The sequence below is a fragment of the Lynx rufus genome, unplaced genomic scaffold (assembly GCF_022079265.1).
Source record: "Lynx rufus isolate CCGP_SWC_20201006 ecotype Redwood Valley unplaced genomic scaffold, mLynRuf1.p SCAF_9, whole genome shotgun sequence".
Lineage (NCBI taxonomy): Eukaryota > Metazoa > Chordata > Mammalia > Carnivora > Felidae > Lynx > Lynx rufus.
The window spans coordinates 49,383,615-49,403,187 of NW_025814897.1; the positions used below are offsets into that span (position 1 = coordinate 49,383,615).

At 38.0% G+C, this 19,573-nt stretch overlaps 1 protein-coding gene across 5 annotated transcripts in view; it reads left to right on the plus strand.

Annotated features, from left to right (window-relative positions):
- The first annotated feature begins 1,208 nt into the window (after window positions 1-1,208).
- CCDC90B (coiled-coil domain containing 90B) overlaps window positions 1,209-19,573 on the plus strand; it is a 49,418-nt gene continuing 31,053 nt past the window's right edge. The window contains exons 1-3 of one of the 5 annotated variants that reach the window (XM_047070813.1): window positions 1,209-1,667; window positions 6,403-6,522; window positions 8,704-8,807. In XM_047070813.1, the coding sequence (XP_046926769.1) occupies window positions 1,568-1,667; window positions 6,403-6,522; window positions 8,704-8,807 (324 nt within the window). In that variant the 5' untranslated portion in view covers window positions 1,209-1,567. Of the gene's footprint in view, window positions 1,668-6,402; window positions 6,523-8,703; window positions 8,808-19,573 lie in introns of those variants that run through there. The other 4 variants (XM_047070809.1, XM_047070808.1, XM_047070810.1 and 1 more) reach the window with 4 other exon arrangements.

Consider the following 19,573-nt stretch of genomic DNA (forward strand, 5'->3'; position numbering starts at 1 on the left):
TGTGCAAGTTGCTGAATCACCTTGAATATTTAAATTATTTCTTAAGTTTTACTATTATAAATAACATTCCAGGGTTTTAATTCTTAAAAATCTTAGCTACAGTTACGGTTATTTTTTCTCAGAACAGATTTTTAGAAATGAACCTCTGGCTATTCATTTTTATTAGAATTTCATGTATATTATTAAATTGCTTTCTAAAGGTACTAACTTACATTCTTGCCAGCAGTGTAAGTGACCTGATGTAATTGCATATTTGCTGGCATCGATAATTTTTTTTTTAAATTTTAATCAGTAAAACTGGTATATCTTTATGTTTGCTTTTTCATTTAACTGGTGAGATTAAACTGAGTTTTGTTTTGTTTTTCAATTTTTAAATAACCATTTATATTCCCTCTCCATAAATTGCCTGTTAAAGCCCTTGCTGGCAGGAATCAAGTGCTGTTCTTTAATGTGCCTCAGTGCTTACAATGGTGCTTGTTATGCAACTGATGCTGACAAAGCTTTGAAAACAAATAGCTAGAAAAATCTTATTAGAGTAACTGTTTACGGGGCGCCTGGGTGGCGCAGTCGGTTAGGCGTCCGACTTCAGCCAGGTCACGATCTCACGGTCCGTGAGTTCGAGCCCCGCGTCAGGCTCTGGGCTGATGGCTCAGAGCCTGGAGCCTGTTTCCGATTCTGTGTCTCCCTCTCTCTCTGCCCCTCCCCCGTTCATGCTGTGTCTCTCTCTGTCCCAAAAATAAATAAACGTTGAAAAAAAAAATTAAAAAAAAATAGAGTAACTGTTTACATCCTTGTGAGAATAATTAAGCCACTAAAACCCAACCATTGTGGACCACTTTAGAATTTACGAAGAACATATCAACATACTTGAACCCCAGAATTGCTGTGTGTTGTTATTTTTAACATTTTTTCCGTGTGGAACAAAGTCTGAGGTAACAGGTCTCAGAGGGTAAGTGATGAAAAGCAGCACCGCTCTGGAAACGGAGAAATTGTTTCCCTCAAGACCGAAACTAAACTAACTGCAGTTCATCCTCCTGTACACAAGAGGGCAAAGGAGTAGGCCATGAAGCAGCAAGAATGAGCACCTCGCTGGACTACGTTTCCCAGGTTTCTGCGCGATTTCCCGGAATACTCAGCGGATGAGGATTTCAGGTCCCAGGTTGCTGGGCAGTAGGGTGTTACGCAATCTCACACTCAGGGGCGTAATGGCCTCTGGGTTTTCCCCGGGGACTTCCGCTGTTGAGCTGTACCTCATTGCTAGGAAACGGGCGCCAGAAGGTTCTCAGACAAGGTCCCGCTTTCTTAGAGTGGTAACGTCGTGCGCCGGTTGGGAAAGGGCGGTGGAAGGAGCGGAGCCTCTGTGAACCATGCTCGCGAACTGTGGGCCCGTCTGTAAAGAGGCCCGTCTTAACGGTACCGAGGTTAGAATCTGCGCTGGGAAGGACTTTTGCTGCAGGCCGAAAACTACACTTCCCAGAATCCTCGTGGTGCCAGAACTACGTTGCCCGAAAGCCTGAGCGTGATTCAGCCAGCCTCTCACCTCCACCCGCCAGCCTGAAAACAGGAAATGTGGAGTCGCAGCGTTTGGCGGCTCCTGTGCTCTGACGGCTGTGCCGGCCGCCGGGTTTCCATCCTCGGCGGGCGTTTCTCGCCGGCCCTGCGGAGAGGTGAGACGAAACGGCTTGGTGTCGATGCCTGCGTGCTATTTGGGGATATTGCGGGTGGTTCGTGCCTGCTCCGGCGAGCGGTAGACAAGAGTGCCACGCCCCTCCCAGTCCCTGGTGCTGGTGACCCCGCCGCTGCATCTCGCCAGCTTAGATTGGGGCGGGAGGGGCTAGGACTGAGTAGAGAACCGCTTCTCCTCTTTTGAGAGCGAGCCCGTGAAAGCCTGGGGCTCCCACCTGGCTCCACCACTAGAGTCCCTCGGGCTTTTCTTTCTCTGCGCTTGGTTCCTTTTTATTATCAAATGAGGCTGGCAATCCCCGCCCTCTCCGAGGTCTGTCTGGAGTAATCTGTGTGCTGAGAGTTCTGGTTTCTTTCGTTGTTTGTTCAGACATAAGCTGTTATTTGGGTGCTGTCTCGGACCCAGGTTTTTGGTAGACACAGCATGCATTTCAGGTCAGGCCAGCTGTACTTCGCTGTTATTTCCAGTACTCGGCAATCACATTGTAGCCTTTCAAAGCAAAACAAAACGTGAATACTGGAACCTGCAAGTGTTGAACTTGTTAGCACCCTGTTAGCATTGTGTCCTAAAGGACAACCTGACTTGAGAGGTTGAAAGATGATTCCAGAGTCTCCCCGCACTCTTTAAAAACTCTTTAAGGTTGTCCGCGGAATGGGCACTTGGGACTAACCTTAGCATTCTCTGTTCCCCTTCTTAAATCTTCGGTGCCATGAGAAATGAGCCACCCTGTACCCACTATACTTTGTTCCATTTTGCTAATTGCTTCATTTTACTCACACAGTAAGATTGCAGTGGTTGATCTTGGATCTGTGAGACCGCTGTTTAGCTGCCAGGGTCTGTCACAAGGTATTTGGTTATATATTTATATATACTAAATGTGTTTAGCATACATACACATTATGATGGACTAATTTGAAAGCCTTGACCCTGACCCACAGAGGGATCTCCTTTATTATTCAGTTTCTTTTTTAAAGATGAATAAGAGAAGGCATGGGAGGGTGATGCAGTTTGTCTAAGTTTTAATAGTGCTGGATTCCTAGGCCATTACTACTTCCCAAACTAGGCAGAACAGAAATCCTGGGGGTACTTTTTAAAAATACTTAATTTTAAGTCCCACTCCAGAATAACTGAGTCAATCTTCAGGGGTGGAGCCCAGGAATCTCTGTGTTACTTAATTCTGGTAATTCTGATGTAGCTAGCAAAGCACATGTCATCTGACCAGCATATAGAAATAATGTATTAGTAACCAGCTGTGTCACTGAAGTGTTGCAACTCTGAATGTTAGTAAGTTAATATAAAACTTGTAGCTTAGATTTAATGAGACATCATTTTACTTGTGTTATCAAAAGTAAAATCTGGCCTTTTCTGGTAGTCTTGGTGCAAGGTAGGCCAGAGTGCTAATCCAAGATATACAACTTAGTAGCTTTGTGATGCTGGTTAAGTCTTTAAACTGTGAGTTTTTTCTCAGTCTTAAGAAAACTACAAGATAGATATGAAAGAATCGGAAGAAATAATAATGAAATGAAGGGCTTGGGGTTTTGTACAATTGCATACGTTTTGGGAACTTTTAAGGTATTAAGGACCTGTTATCCCACCCTGAGCTAAGAACAGTGATTCTGGTTATTTGTCTCCTCTACCTATTAGTGTGCTTTCAAAGACTTACTCTTAAAAGTGCTTATGAGTTGAAGTACTTGTGACACCCTACTATGGATATCAAATGGCTTTTCCATTTCCTTATTGCCTCTAAAGAAGAGTGCTCTCTAAAGTCCTACTGCAAAGGAGGGGGTCAGCACCCACCTCTTAGGATTGTGAAGACTTAACCAAAGATTACATGACTATTTGAGTACACCAAAGGAATGAATGGTCCACAGATCCTTCTGAATTCTCTGCCCTCCTCATCCCCATAGTAAATAGTGCCCAAGGTAGGAACAGCAAAGGTAATTCACGCATTGGTGAATTTTGCTCATCCTGTTCCTCCTGCCTGGATAACTCCTCTTTAAGATTTACTATCATTAGTATCTTTTCCAGATAGCCATTCTTAACCCTTTATTCTCATTGAGGGCCAAATGTCTCTTCCCTGTATTCCCTTATGGATATACCTTGATAGCACATGATTTAAAACCACAGCCTTTATCTTCATTGTACCCATAACACCTAGCACAGTTCCCTTTCAATGAGCAGCTTTCTACAGAACACTCAGAATTGTATTAGGCATTGGGGATTCAGTGATGAGCAATAACAGGTGTGGTTCTTGCTTACAGGGATTTCATAGTCTAATGCAGTGGTCAGCAAAGTTTTTCTGTAATGAGCCAGGTTACATTTTAGACATTGTGGGCAATACGGTCACTTGCGACTACTCTTGTCATGTTAACATGAAAGCCGCCGTTGATAATACGTAAATCAATGAGCATGGCTGGGTTGCAGTAAAGCTATTTAGAAAAACAGGTGGTGGTGGTGACCTGCAGGCTGTAGTTTGCTGATGTGATTCCTGACCTAGTGGGAAAGGTAAGCAGTTAACAGTCATATAAATGTGTAATTCATGAGGTGTGGCAAAACAGTGTTCTAGGATCCTGTGAACAAGCAACACCTGACGTAAAAGAGTCTGGGCAGGCTTTCTGGAGGAGGAGACATTCAAACTGAACTCAGAAGGATAAACATGAGCAGGCAAAGAAAAGGAGAGCTTTCTTAAGTTTTTCAGAGAATTAAAGAGTTAAAAGAATCCTTAAGAGCAGAGAGCCAAAGAGGGGAGACAGGAGACTGCAGCTGCACCCTGCAGATTGTGGCTGTGTTAGGTATTTGGTGTCTCTCCCATATTCAGTAGGAAGCTGCCTTTTGTGAAAGGCATTCAAATGTTTGTTGACTGAAATCAGAGGAATTGTGCACTAACCTGCCTAGCTCTGAGACCATAACATCTCAGGCAGTTACTTAGCACTTCTGAGCCTGTTTTCCTCATCCATAACATGAGAATTTTAAGGATAAGTATTAGGTGTGAAAGCAGTATCATGTCATATAAATATTACCCTCTCTCCTCCCCCACCAAGTAAACCTTGAATAAAATACTAAACTTCTAATCAAGGAGAGATAACTTCAGGTACTAATCAATCCTAATACAATTGTTACTGGAAATATTGCTGAAACCTGCCCCTCTTTTTCCTCCAATTTTTTCTTTTCCTCCTCAGGTCTAATATTGGCACACAGGCACATTGCTGAACTCTTCTAGATGGCACTCAAAGCCAAAAAGATTGCTGACTGCTGTGCTAATATGTGTGTGTATGTGTTCAAAATTGATCCACTTTTACATCTGATTCCCATTATCTCTAAACAATTTATCTGAGTATTTAAATAAATTGATCTAAAGGACTGGCCATCACTTTTTCATCATTTGAATTTAGAGTTTATATTTAGATAGGTACTGTTTTTAAACCTATCTTTCCTGCCCACTTACTAGTCCACAAAGTCAGCAAAGACATCAGTTATGTCTGGTTTTCTCATCATCCTCTGTACCTGGTGCTCAAGTGTCTGTTGGCTGGAAGGATATTGCTGGAAGGATATAGGAAAGAATTGCATTTTCCCTACAGTACCTACCAGCAAAGCAATACTTGAGGTTGCAGCTGTGTCTTTTTAAGTACCTACGTATATTAAGTGGTTTGGGATAAAAAAGAGAGACAGCATAGGGTGACAGAGCCTGAGCTTTGGAGTCAGAAGACCTGAGTCTGAATTCACTAATGATTCTGTGACTGGAGGTAAAATGCTTTACCTTAGGTTCACTTACCTTATCTAAAATGGATAATGCCACCTTGCCTTTGTAGTATATAAAACATCTAGTACAGTACCTTGTGTTCAATTAATAATTATACTAATTAGCTGTTATTTTACTTAATATATAGTAATAGTAATGAAGTTGAATGTAAACAGAGTTCTTGCTGAAAGAGAATACTTTTTAATGAAATTCACCAGCAATATATGGAAAAGGACCATACTGTGTCTAGGTTAAAAATTGGGAATTTATTGAAATGGTACATTTATTTCAAAGATAAGAAATTTGCTAGGGCTTTTGTGTTGCCTCTAGTAAATACTCCAGGATTTAAAATCAGATTCATTGATTGATTCAACAAAATATTGTGACCCAATTATTTGCCGAGTACCGTTCTAGGTACCGAAGATACAGTGATGAAAAACACAAAGTGTCCTAGAGCTTGTACTCTGGTTCAGAGAGACGAACAAGACGAGTTCAGATTAGAACTGAGGACTGTGATGGAAATAAGCTGGATATGTAGGAGAGTGGGAGTTCAAAAAGCTACTTTATGTGAGGATGTAGGTATAAATTATTATCATAGCTCTGTGAAAGACATCTTAGCACCTAGGAGAGTTGGATGGTTTCCACTCTTCCAGTAATGAGAGACATGACAGTGATATCCAAAGCTTTTGATGTATATTACATTACAACTTTTTACTGACTCTTAACAAATAAAACATCATACTGAAAGAAGGAAAGGAAGCATTTATTGAATGTTTGCCGTGTACAGAGTACTTTTAGACACTTTTCAGATAAAAGAGTCCAAGGCTCAGAGGAACCCGTTTTCTTCCTTGAAATTACAGAATTCCTAAGCAGAAGAGCTAGAACTGTATTGTAAATAGATGAGAGAAATGCTTGAGAAACTAAAGTGGCACACTTGTGTTAGTTCCTACAAGGAAAAAACCCTGTCTTCTCTTTTCAGACTTTTTCACCACCACAACCAAGGAAGGATATGATATGAGGCGAGTGGACCTAACTCCTTTAGAACAAAGGAAATTAACGTTTGATACCCATGCACTGGTTCAGGATTTGGAAACTCATGGTAAGAAACAGATAACTCTTGAAAGAACTTAACAACAGTCATAGTAAATTACCTAGTCAAGACAGTATAATTATTATGGACAATTAAGAATCCGTTGAAATACAAGTGCTATCCATACAGTGGAATATTTTACAGTCATGAAAATGGTATTGCTTGAAGAATATTTACTGATAATGAGAAATACTCAAGATAGAGAACTAACATATAACATTACATATGCAGTATGATTTCAATTATGTAGAAAAAAACTGCAGAGTTTCTAGGCTGATACTAAAGTTCATGTGTAAGTACAAGGACTGCTTAGGAATAGCAAAAAAGAAAAAGGAACAAGCACAAAAAATAACCAGTTGTCAAAACAATAATTTAAATTGTGTGATAATACAGGAATAGAAAAGTTGATAAATGGGGCACCTAGGTGACTCAGTCAGTTAAGTGTCCAGCTTCAGCTCAAGTCATGATCTCACAGTTCATGAGTTCGAGCCCCATGTCAGGCTCACTGCTGTCAGCACAGAGCCTGCTTTGGATCTTCTGTCCCCCTCTCTCTCTGCCCCTTCCCTGCTCATGCACATGCTGTCACTCTCTCTCAAAAATAAATACACTGTAAAAAATAAAAAATAAGAAAAGTTGATTAATAAAATAGAGTTGTATTCAGATAGGTAAACGTAGATATTTTTAGCTAACAATAAGGCATTACAAATTAGGGAAAGAAAGAGCTATTTAATAAATTGATAAGATACATGACTAGCCATTTGAAAAAATAAATTCCAGGTTGATTAAAAGTCAAATGTATGGGTTACCTGGGTGGCTCAGTCAGTTGAGCATCCGACTTCGGCTCGGGTCATGATCTTGCGGTCCATGAGTTGGAGCCCCATGTCGGGCTGTGTGCTGACAGCTCAGAGCCTGGAGCTTGCTTTGGATTCTGTGTCTCCCTTTCTCTCCGTCCCTCCCCCACTCATGCTCTCTCTCTCTCTCGCTGTCTCTCTGTCAAAAATAAATAAACATTAAAAAAAAAAAGTCAAATGTAAAAATATGAGGGAAAAGTTAAAAAAAATGCTAGAATACTTTAAGACTTTTAGATTGAGGAAACAAGACATAAAACTCAAAAGCAGTGAACTAAAGACTGACGTGTGACTACTGAAATATTTAAATCTGTATATCAAAGGGTATCATCTGTAAAGTTAGAAATATTAGGAATAGACATAATAATGAGCCTATTGCTTTAATACACAAAATTCATATGAACCAATAAGGAAATGTTCAGTATCTTATAGGAAAATGGGTAAAGGCCATAAATAGCACACAGAAAAATATAAATAGGCAATAAATATATGTAAGGTGCTTAACTAAGGAAATGCAAATTTTAAGTATAAATAACAATGCTATGCCATTTCATTTTTTAATGCCAATTATAAACTGAAAAAAAAAAAACTAGCAGTATCCAGTGTTGATATAAATATGGGGAAATGGATCAGTGGGAATTAAAATTGCAGAATGCTTTTAGAGAGTAATTTAGCATAATCTGAAATTTTTTATTGTAACCATTTTTTAAAAAGTAAAAAATTTAAGGGTGCCTGCGTGACTCAGTCGGTTAAGCCTCTGACTTTGGATCAGGTCATGATCTCACGGTTTGTGAGTTTGAGCCCCGCGTTGGGCTCTGTGCTGACACTTCAGAGCCTGGAGCCTGCTTCAGATTTCTGTCTCTCTCTCTCTCTCTCTCTCTCTCTCTCTCTCTCTCTGCCCCTTCCCCACTCATGCTCTATCTCTCCCTCTTTCAAAAATAAACAAATATTTTTTTAAAAAGTAAAAAATTTAAATGATGAGGAAAGTTATTCTAGCTGTCTATGTTGATATGGATATCATTTTTTAAAAATATAAACAAAAAAGAAAAAAAAAAAATAAAAAAATAAAAATATAAACATACGTTGGGCGCCTGGGTGGCTCAGTGGGTACACATCCCACTTCGGCTCAGATTGTGATCTCGCAGTCTGTGAGTTGGAGCCCCATGTTGGGCTCTGTGCTGACGGCTCTGAGCCTGGAGCCTGTTTTAGATTCTGTGTCTCCCTCTCTCTCTGACCCTCCCCTGTTCATGCTCTGTCTCTCTCTCAAAAATAAATAAACGTTAAAAAAAATTAAAAAAAATATATATATATATATATACACATATGTATTTGCTCTCTACAGGATTTGACAAAGCACAAGCAGAAACAATTGTATCAGCATTAACCACTTTATCAAATGTCAGCCTGGATAGTATCTATAAGGAGATGGTCACTCGAGCTCAACAGGTAATATTTTCATTATTATCAATTGTGACCATTTCATTAGACAATCTTTTTCATATGGCATCTCTGTCAACCCACCCACCTGCCAAACATACCTGCATCTTTCTCTCTACAAAGGGACCAAAGAACAAAAGCAAAATTCTTCAGTAAAGTTAGTATCTAAAGAGATTGAGGAGTTAGAAGAGTCATAATAAAATTATGGTCACACAGAGAATGAAATTTTGTCAAAGCTTTCGTTGTGTGAGATAATTATATATTATTTGAATTATTTGAGGTGGTGGTAGGTGATGAGTGAAACAACTTCTTCCCCACAGAATACCTACCACAGTAGAAAAGCTGACCTATTAGATAAAAACATTTAACTGCAGTCAGGTGTATGTTCTGATTAACTTTCACAAACGGAAGAGACTTAATTAAACATGGCTGGAAAGGATTTCATTAAGATGCTTTAGATTTGGTTGGGGCGCCTGGGTGGCGCAGTCGGTTAAGCGTCCAACTTCAGCCAGGTCACGATCTCGCGGTCCGTGAGTTCGAGCCCCGCGTCGGGCTCTGGGCTGATGGCTCAGAGCCTGGAGCCTGTTTCCGATTCTGTGTCTCCCTCTCTCTCTGCCCCTCCCCCGTTCATGCTCTGTCTCTCTCTGTCCCAAAAATAAATAAAAAACGTTGAAAAAAAAAAATTAAAAAAAAAAATTAAAAAAAAAAAGATGCTTTAGATTTGGATACACAAATTCTTAAAGTCAGATGATGCCATTTACTAAGAACTTACAGTGAGAGATGCACAGGGCTGTGGATTTCTCACATATTATCTTATGTAATCCCTCTAACAACCTTGCAAAGTAGATAGAATTATTCTACTTTGCCACTGAGGAGAGAATCAGATTAATTTTTTACAGTTGTCATTGTGGTGCTATGGAGAAAAAGAATAATTTTATATAAAACATAGAATAAGCTAAATGAGCTTGACTGTGGAATATAATTGATAAAACTCATAATCGTGAATTAATCACTATGATTAAAAATGTTTACTTTCTGTAATTTTATACACACATACATGTATATTTTCTTTCCCTTGGACTTGACAAATACTTCATTTTTACTTAGGAATTAAGATTTTCCTTCTTTTTTTATTCCTCCTCTCCCAAGAGATGCACTGTTAATACAACGTTGCATTAGTTTCTAATGTACAAAGTAGTGATACACCAATTCTATACATTACTCAGTGTTCCCCCATGATATATGTAGTCACTATCTGTCACTATACAGTTTTTTTTATAAGAGTCTGTTTCTTGGTTTGTGTCTCTCTTTTTTTACCTTTGCCTATTTGTTTCTTAAATTCCACATCTGAGTGAAATCATAAGGTATTTGTCTTTCTCTAACTATTTTACTTAGCATTGTAGTCTCTGCCTCCCTCCATGTTATTGCAAATGGCATGGTTTCATTCTTTTTTTTTTTGGCTGAATAATATTCTATTGTGTATATATACCACATCTATATCCATTCATCATTCGATGAGCACTTGAGCTGCTTCCATAATTTGACTATTGTATATAATACTGCAATAAACATAGAGGGGTATGCATCCCTTTGAGTAAGTGTTTTTGTTTGTTTTTTAATGTTTGTTTATTTTTGAGAGACAAAGTGTGAGCAGGGGAGGGGCAGAGAGAGGAAGACACAGTAGCCAAAGCAGGCTCTGGGCTCTGAGCTGTCAGCACAGAGCCTGGTGTGGGGTCAAACTCACAAACCATGAGACCGTGATCTGAGCCAAAGTTGGATGCTTAACCAGCTGAGCCACCCAGGTGCCCCTTGAATAAGTGTTTTTGTATCTTTTGAGTTAAACACCCAATAGTGCAATTACTAGATTATAGGCTATTTTTCATTTTTTGAGGACCCTCCCTACTGTTTTTTATAGTGGCTACACCAGTTTGCATTCCCACCAACAGTGCAGGAGAGTTCTTTTTCTCCACATCCTCACCAACATGTGTTGTTTCTTCTGTTGTTGATTTTAGCCATTCTGACAAGTATGTGAGGCGAAATCTCATTGTAGTTTTAATTTGCATTTCCCTAACAAGGACTGATGCTGATTGAGCATCTTTTCATGTGTCTGTTAGCCATCTGTATATCTACTTTGGAGAAATGTCTGTTCATGTCTTCTGCCCATTTTTTAATTGGATTATTTGTTTTCTTGGTGTTAAGTTGTGTAAATTCTTTATATATTTTGGAAACTAAGCTGTTATCAGATGTGTCATTTGCAAGTATCTTCTCCCATTTCATAGGTTGCCTTTTAGTTTTGTTGATTGTTTCCTTTGTGCTGCAGAAGCTTTTTATTTTTATGTACTCCCAGTAGTTTTTTGGTTTTTTTTTTTTTTTCCCTTGCCTTGGAAGACATATCTAGAAAAATGTTGCTACTGCTAATGTCAGAGAAATTACTGCCTGTGCTCTCTTACAGGACTTTTCAGTTTCAGGTCTCATATTTATGTGGTTAACTCATTTTGAGTTTATTTTTGGTATGGTGTAGGAAAGTGGTCCACTTTCTTTATTTTGCAAGTAGCTTTCCGGTTTTCCCAGCACCATTTGTTGAAGAGGCTGTCTTTTTCCCATTGCATATTCTTTTCCTCTTGTGTGAAAGATTAATTGACCATATAATTGTGGGTTTATTTCTGGGCTTTCTATTCTGTTCTATTTTGGGGACAATACTATACTGCTTTGATTACTACAGCTTTGTAATATAACTTGAAGTCCAGAATTGTGATGCCTCCAGTTCTGTTTTTCTTTTTCAAAACTGCTATGACCATTCGAGGTCTTTTGTCATTCCATACAAATTTTAAGGTGGTTTGTTCTAGTTCTGTGAAAAATGCTGTTGGTATTTTGATTACATTTAATCTGTAGATTGCTTTGGGTATTATAGACATTTTAACAGTATTTGTTCTTCCAGTCCATGAGCATGGAATATCTTTGCATTTCTTAGTGTTGTCTTCAGTTTCTTTTATCATTGTTTTGGAGTTTTCATAGTACAGGTCTTTTACCTTCTTGATTAAAGTTATTTCTAGGTATTTTATTATATTTGGTGCAATTGTAAGTGGGATTATTAATTTCTCTTTCTACTGTTTCATTATTAGTGTATAGAGTGCAACAGATTTCTATACATTGATTTTGTTTCCTATAATTTTACTGAATTCATTTATCAGTTCTAGTGGGTTTTGGTGGAATCTTTACGGTTTTCTATATATAGTATCATGTCATGTACAAATAGGGAAAGTTTTCCTTCTACCTTACTGATTTGGATGCCTTTTATTTCTTTTTGTTGTCTGATTGCTGTGATTAGAGCTTCCAGTACTGTGTTGAATAAAACTGGTGAGAGTAGACATTCTTGTCTTGTTCCTGACCTTTGGGGAAGAGCTCTCAATTTTTCTCCATTGTGTATGAAGTTGGCTGTGGGTTTGTCATAAAGGCCCTTATTATGTTCTCTCTAAACCTATTTTGTTGGGGCACCTTGGTGGCTCAGTCGGTTAAGCATCCAACTCATGATTTCAGGTAAGGTCATGATCCCACAGTTGTGAGACAGAGCCCCACGTCAGCAACAGAGCCCACTTAAGATTCTCTTTCCCTCTGCCTCTCCCCTGCTTGCACTCTCTAAACAAACAAACAAACCTACTTTTTTGACGGTTTTTATCATGAATGGATGTTGTACCATCTTGAATGCTTTTTCTGCATCTGTCAAAATGATCATATGGTCTTTATCCTTTTTTTTATTATTAATGTGATGTTTCATGTTGATTGATTTGCAAATATTGAACCAGCCTTGCATCCTGGGAATCAATCCCACTTGATTGTGGTCAGTGATATTTTTAATATATTGTTGGATTCAGTTTGCTAATATTTTTGTTGAGGGTTTTTGTATCTATGTTCATCAGAGATACTGGCCTCTAGTTCTCTTTATTTATGATATCTTTATCTAGTTTTAGTTTTCAGTGTAATGCTAGCCTCCTAGAATGAATCTGGAAGTTTTCCTCCCTCTTCTGTTTTTTGGAATAGTTTAAGAAGAGTAGATATTAATTCTCCTTTAAATGTTTGGTAGAATTCACCTGTGAAGCCATCTGGTGCTAGATTTTTGTTGGGAGTTTTTGCTTACTGATTCAATTTCATTACTGGTAATTGGTCTGTTCAGATTTTCTATTCCTGCTTCAGTTTTGGGTGATGATTTGTTTCTAGGAATTTATCCATTTGTTGTAGGTTGTCCAGTTTGTTGGCATATAATTTTTCACAATACTCTCTTACATTTGTTTGTATTTCTGTGGGTTAATTTTCTTCTTTCACTGGTGATTTTGTTTATTTCAGTCTTTTTATTTTAATGAGTCTGGCTAGAGGCTTATCAGTTTTGTTGATCTTTTCAAAGAACCAACTATTGGTTTCATTGATCTCTTTCATTGGGGTTTTTTGTTTTGTTTTGGTTTTTTTGTTTGTTTGTTTGTTTTTTAGATTCTTTGTCATTTATTTCTGCTCTAATCTTTATTTCCTTCCTTCTGCTGGTTTTAGGTTTTGTTCTTTTTCTAGCTGCGTTAGGTATGAGGTTAGGTTGCTTATTTGAGATTTTTCTTGCTTTATGAGGTAGGTCTATATTGCTATAAACTACCTTCTTAACACCACTTTTCTACATCCCAAAGATTTTGGACCTTTGTGTTTTCATTTGCATTTGTTTCCATATAATTTTTTATTTCATCTTTGATTTCTAGGTTTATCAATTCATTGTTTAGTAGCATGTTATTTAACCTCTGTGTATTTGTGCTCTTTCCATATTTTTTTCTTGTGGTTGATTTCTAGTTTCGTGGCATTGTAGTCCGAAAAGATACATAGAATGACTTTGATTTTTTTTTAATTTGTTGAGACTTGTTGTGTGGCCTAATATGTGATCTCTTCTAGAAAATGTTCATGTGCACTTGAAAAGAATGTGTATTCTTCTATTTTAAGGTTGAATGTTCTGAATATATCTGTTAAATCCATCTGGTCCACTATGTCATTCAAAGCCACTGTTTTCTTGTTGATTTTCTGTATGGATGATCTGACCATTGATATAAGTGGGGTGAAGTGGGGTGTTAAAATCCCTTACTGTTATTTTATTACTACTGATTAGTTCCTATGTGTTTGTTGTTAACTGTTTTATGTATTTGGGTGTCACCATGTTGGGTCCATATTTACAGTTGTTATATTTTCTTGTTGGATAGTCCCTTTTATTACAATATTGTGTTCTTCTTTGTTTCGTATTACCATCTTTGTTTTAAATTCTATTGGTCCAGTATAAATGTTGCTACTTCAGCATTCTTTTGATATCCTTTACATGGTAAATGTTTCTTTGTCCCTCACTTTCAATCTGCAGGTGTCTTTAGATCTGAAACAAGTCTTGTGTAGGCAACATATACATGGGTCTTTTCTATCTACTTTGTCACCCCATATCTTTTGATTGGAGCATTTAGTTCATTTACATTTAAAGTAATTATTGATAAATATGTATTTATTGACATTTTGTTACTTTTCTGTGGTTGTTTTTTGTACTTTTTCTCTTATCCTCTTCTTGTTCTCTTTCACAGTTTGCTGGGTTTCTTTAGTGGTAAAGTTGAACTCCCTTCTCTTTAGTCTTTACATATCTGTTACTGGTTTTGATTTCTTTGTATACCATTAGGTTTGCATACAACATCTCCATGTGAAGTTGATGGTCTCATAAGCTTGAACCCATTCTTTACACCCCCGCCCACCCACATTTTATGTATTGATGTCCTATTTTGCATCCTTTTATTTTGTGATTTCCTTGACTGATTTTTACTGATACACCGATTTTCACTTCTTTTGTGTTTCCTGCTTTTTATACAGCCCTTCATTTAGTCCCCTTTAATAATTCTTGTAGGGCTGGGTTAGTGGTTGTCCACTCCTTTACTTTTTCTTTTTTTTGAGAAACCATGTCTCCTATTCTAAATGATTGCCTTGCTGGATAGAATATTCGTGGATGCAGACTTTTTTCTTTTCAGCACTTTGAACATATCATGCCACTCCCTTCTGGCCTGTAAAGTTTCTGCTGAAAAATGCACTGATAGCCTTATGGGGTTTCCTATTTATGTAACTGTCTTTTACTGTGTTTAAATTTTTTTTTTTAACTTTTTAAATTTTTTTGAGAGAGGGATCATGCACACATGAGCACAGGAGAGGAACAGAGAGAGAGGGAGATAGAATCTCAATCTCCATACTCCATGCAGAGCCTGATGCAGGGCTCAGTCCCATAGCCCTGAGATCATGACCTGAGCTGAAATCAAGAACCAGACACTTAACTGAATGAACCACCCAGGCATCCCTAAAATTCTTTATCACTACTTTTTGTTGTTTTAATTACTATGTGTATTTTTGTGCACCTTCTTTGGTTAATATTGTTGGGGGTTCCCTGTGCCTCCTGGATCTGGATATCTGTTTCCTTCCCAGATTAGGGAAGTTTTGAACTATTATTTCTTAAGATAAATTTTCTGCCCCCTTTTCTCTGTTCTTCCTCTGGGATCCCTGTATTGTGAACATTAATTACACTTGTTGGAGTCACTGAGATCCCTAAGTCTGTTCTCATTTTGCACTTTTTTTTTTTTTTTGTCTCTTATATTTGCTCAGCCTGATTACTCTCTCTTACTCTGTTTTCCAGGCCATGAATTTATTCTTCTAATTCCTCTAGCCTGCTATTTAGCTTGTCAAGTATATTTTTGTTTTAAATTTATTGCTCTCTTCATCCCTGAGTGGCTCTTTTTTGTCTTTAAGGGTCTCACAGAATGTCCTCCACTCTTCTCAAATCCCATGAGTATCTTTATGGTCATTACTTTAAATTCTCTATCAGGCACATTATTTATCTCTGTTTTACTTAAGTCTCTTGCTGTGATTTTGTCCTTTTCTTTAATTTGGTTTGGTCTCTTCACTTTACCTAACTCTGTCTGTTTCTGTGTGTTAGGAAATTCAGCTACATCTGCTCTTGAGAGTAGTTGGTGGGATGCTCACTCTTAAGCTGGCTGGTCCTCTTTTATGCAGCTGCTGTGGGTACTGGAGTTGGCTTAAGGACATTCCACAAAGCACACGTGGGTGGGTGATGCAGTTTTAACAAGGTGCACACATCCCCCACAGGTGGTCGGAACACATTGTTGGCAAGGTTTGTGCTAGTCTTCTGGGGGAGAGGACCTTTAGCAGCTGGATTGAGGCAGGTTTAGCTGGAGAAGGTTGGGGTGGTGCAGTGCAAGCAAATTAGGCAGTGAATGCCCACAGGTGCTGGTTCCCACCAGTGGAAGGGTGATTGTGCTGGGGTTGGTGGAGGGAAATGGTACATGCCAGCTCCTTTTTCCCTGGAGATGTCCCTTAAGGAACTCTGAGATTACTAACTCTCCTTCTCAAATGCTCTCATTTTTCAAACTGCTGCCAGTTTTTTTATTGTGTGTGTTTAGGTTTTTTTTTTTTTTTTTTAAACTGATGCTTCTAAGCTGTATCTTCTGGGCTTTTGATGGCTATCTATTTAAGTGTCTCTTTAAGTGTGGGACTCAGCGTTCTGCTGCTCTCAGGGATTTTTAAAGTTGTAGGCTTTAAATCCTTCTGGTTAAGAAATCACCAAATCTAGCCCCTCTCATTTTCAAAGCCAAATCCTGTGGAGATTCGTCTTCCCTGTGTAGGTTCCCTGATGTGATATTCTGTTTCTCACCCCTCTCTGCACCTCACAGCTCCCTTCCTTTGGCAGCCAGACCCATGGGGTTCAGCTCCCCACAATTTCTGTGCCTTTCTACCCTCTTTGATGTGGCTTCTTCTCTACAGTTACTTGTGGAGTTTGTTCTGCTAATCTTGGGTCATTTTCTGGGTTATTTGCATTGATGTGAGTGTCACCAAGTTGTATTCATGGGACAAGGAAAATTTAAAGGCTGCCTATTCTGCCATCTTCCTCAAAAGTCCAAGCTATTGACATTTTTTATAATATTCTTAAATTAGATTTTTAAGTTTACCTATAACCAGTGAATTAAAATTGTGGCTTAAGGAAGTTTTATGCTGGCAATACCATTTAATCCTACATTCAAAGTGCTAAATTTTGGTGTTTTTATGATTAGTGTGTGAAATTAACATCTCATTCCGTCATTGAGCCTAATCCAATTGTTGACCCCACCCCCACCCCAAAGATGTCATGAAAGATGGGTTTGAGGCTCAGGGCCTTGTACTTGATCACTGCAGAAAGACTATACTGTTAAGTACACTCAATCCAAAAATTCAGTTATATTCTGAATTCACATAAAAACTGAATTATAGGGTTTTTTGGTTTTTTTTTTTTTGGTGGAGTTTAGGGCTTAGGGTTCTATGTATAGTATCATGTCATCTGTAGACAGTGAGCATTGTACTTCTTCCTTACCAATTTCTATGCCTTTTATTTCTTTTTCTTGCCTAATAGCTGTGGCTAGAACTTCTAGTACTATGTTGAATAAAATTGGTGAGAGTGGGCACCTTCATCTTGTTCCTGATATTAGAGGAAGAGCTCTCTGTTTTTCACTATTGAGTATGACATTAGCTGTCGGTTTCTCATATGTGGCTTTTATTGTGTTGAGTTATATTCCCTCTGCACCCACTCTTTTGAGAATATTTACATGAATGGATGTTGTATTTTATCAAATACTTATTTTGCATCTATTAAGATGACCATATGGTTTTTACCCTTCCTATTGTTAATGTGATGTACCACACCAATTGGTTTATGAACACTGAACCATCCTTGCATCCCTAGAATAAATCCAACTTAATGGTGGTAAATGATCCTTTTAATGTATTGTTCAGTTCAAAGTTTGGTAATATTTGTTGAGAATTTTGTATCTGTGTTTATCAGAGATGGGCCTGTAGTCTTTTTTTTTTTTGTAAAGTCTGTTTGGTTTTGGTATCAGTGTAATGCCGGCCTCATAGAATGAATTTGGACGTTTTCTGTCATCTATTTTTTGGAATATTTTGAGAAGAGCTGTTAACTCTTCCTTAAATGTTTGGTAGAATTCACCTGTGAATTTGTCTAGTTCTGGACTTTTGTTCATTGGGAGGTTTTTTTTGATTATGTGTTCAGTGTCATTACTAGTTCAGATTTTCTGTTTCTTCCTGGTTTAGTTTTGAAAGTTTGTATCAGTTTCTAGGAATTTATCTATTTCTTCTAGGTTGTCCACTTTGCTGGCATGTAACTTTCTGCAGTATTCTGTTATACGCTTTTCTATTTCTGTGGTGTCAGTTGTTACTTCTGTTTCATCTGATTTTGTGTCCTTTATTTTATTCGCAATGAATCTGGATAAAAGCTTATCAGTTTTGTTTATCTTTTCATAGAATCAGTTTTTTGTTTCATTAATCTTTTTCTATTGTTTTTTAGTCTGTATTTCCTTTATTTCTACTCTCATCTTAATTATTTTCTTCCTTCTACCAACTTCGGGTTTATTTTGTTTTGTTTTTTCTAGTTCCTTTAGGTATAGGGTGAGATTATTTGAAATTTTTCTTGTTTCTTGAGGTAGGCCTGTTTCACTATGCATCTCTTTAGAACTGTTTCACTGTGTCCCACAGACTTTGGAGTATTGTGTTTCATTTTCATTTGTCTCCATATATTTTTTTTTATTTCCTCTTTGATTTCTTCATTGAAGAAATTTGTTGTTTAGTAGCATTTTGTTAACCTCCCTCCCCCCACCCAACACCCTGCCAACAACCCTGTTTGTTCTCTATATATGAGTCTCTTATGGTTTGTTCCCCCTACTTTTTAAAATCTTATTTCTGCTTCCCTTCCCCTATGTTCATTTCTTTTGTATCTTAAATTCCACATATGAGTGAAATCATAGAATATTTGTCTTTTTCTGACTCACTTATTTAACTTAGCATAATATATTCTAGTTCCATCCACATTGTTGCAAATGGCAAGATTTCATTTTTCTTGATCACCAAGTAATATTCCATTATGTATATAATTATATATACATATATATATACCACATCTTTATCAATTTATCAGTCAATGGATATTTGGACTCTTTCCATAATTTAGCTATTGTCAATAGTGCTCCTATAAACACTGGGGTGCCTGTGCCCCTTCAAACCACCACCCCTGTCTCCTTTGGATAAATACCTAGTAGTACAATTGCTGGGTCTAGGGCTAGTTCTATTTTTAATTTTTTGAGGAACCTCTATACTATTTTCCAGAGTGACTGTACCTCTTTGCATTCCTACCAGCAATGCAAAAAGGTTCCCCTTTCTAGGGGCACCTGGGTGGCTCAGTCGGTTAAGCGTCCGACTTCGGCTCAGGTCATGATCTCACGGTCCGTGGGTTCGAGCCCCATGTTGGGCTCTGTGCTGACAGCTCAGAGCCTGGAGCCTGTTTTGGATTCTGTGTCTCCCTCTTTCTCTGACCCTCCCCTGTTCATGCTCTGTGTCTCTCTGTCTCAAAAATAAATAAATGTTAAAAAAAAAAAAAAAAGGAAAAAAAGGTTCCCCTTTCTCCACATCCTCGCCAACATCTGTTGTTGCCTGAGCTGTTAATTTTAGCCATTCTGATGGGTATGAGGTGGTATCTCATTGTGGTTTTGATTTGTATTTCTCTGATGATGAGTGATGTTGAGCATCTTTTCATGTGTCTGTTAGCCATCTGGATGTCTTCCTTTGAAAAGTGTTCATGCCTTTTGCCCATCTCTTCACTGGATTATTTATTTTTGGGGTGTTGAGTTTGATAAGTTCTTTATAGATTTTGGATACTAGCCCTTTATCAGATGTGT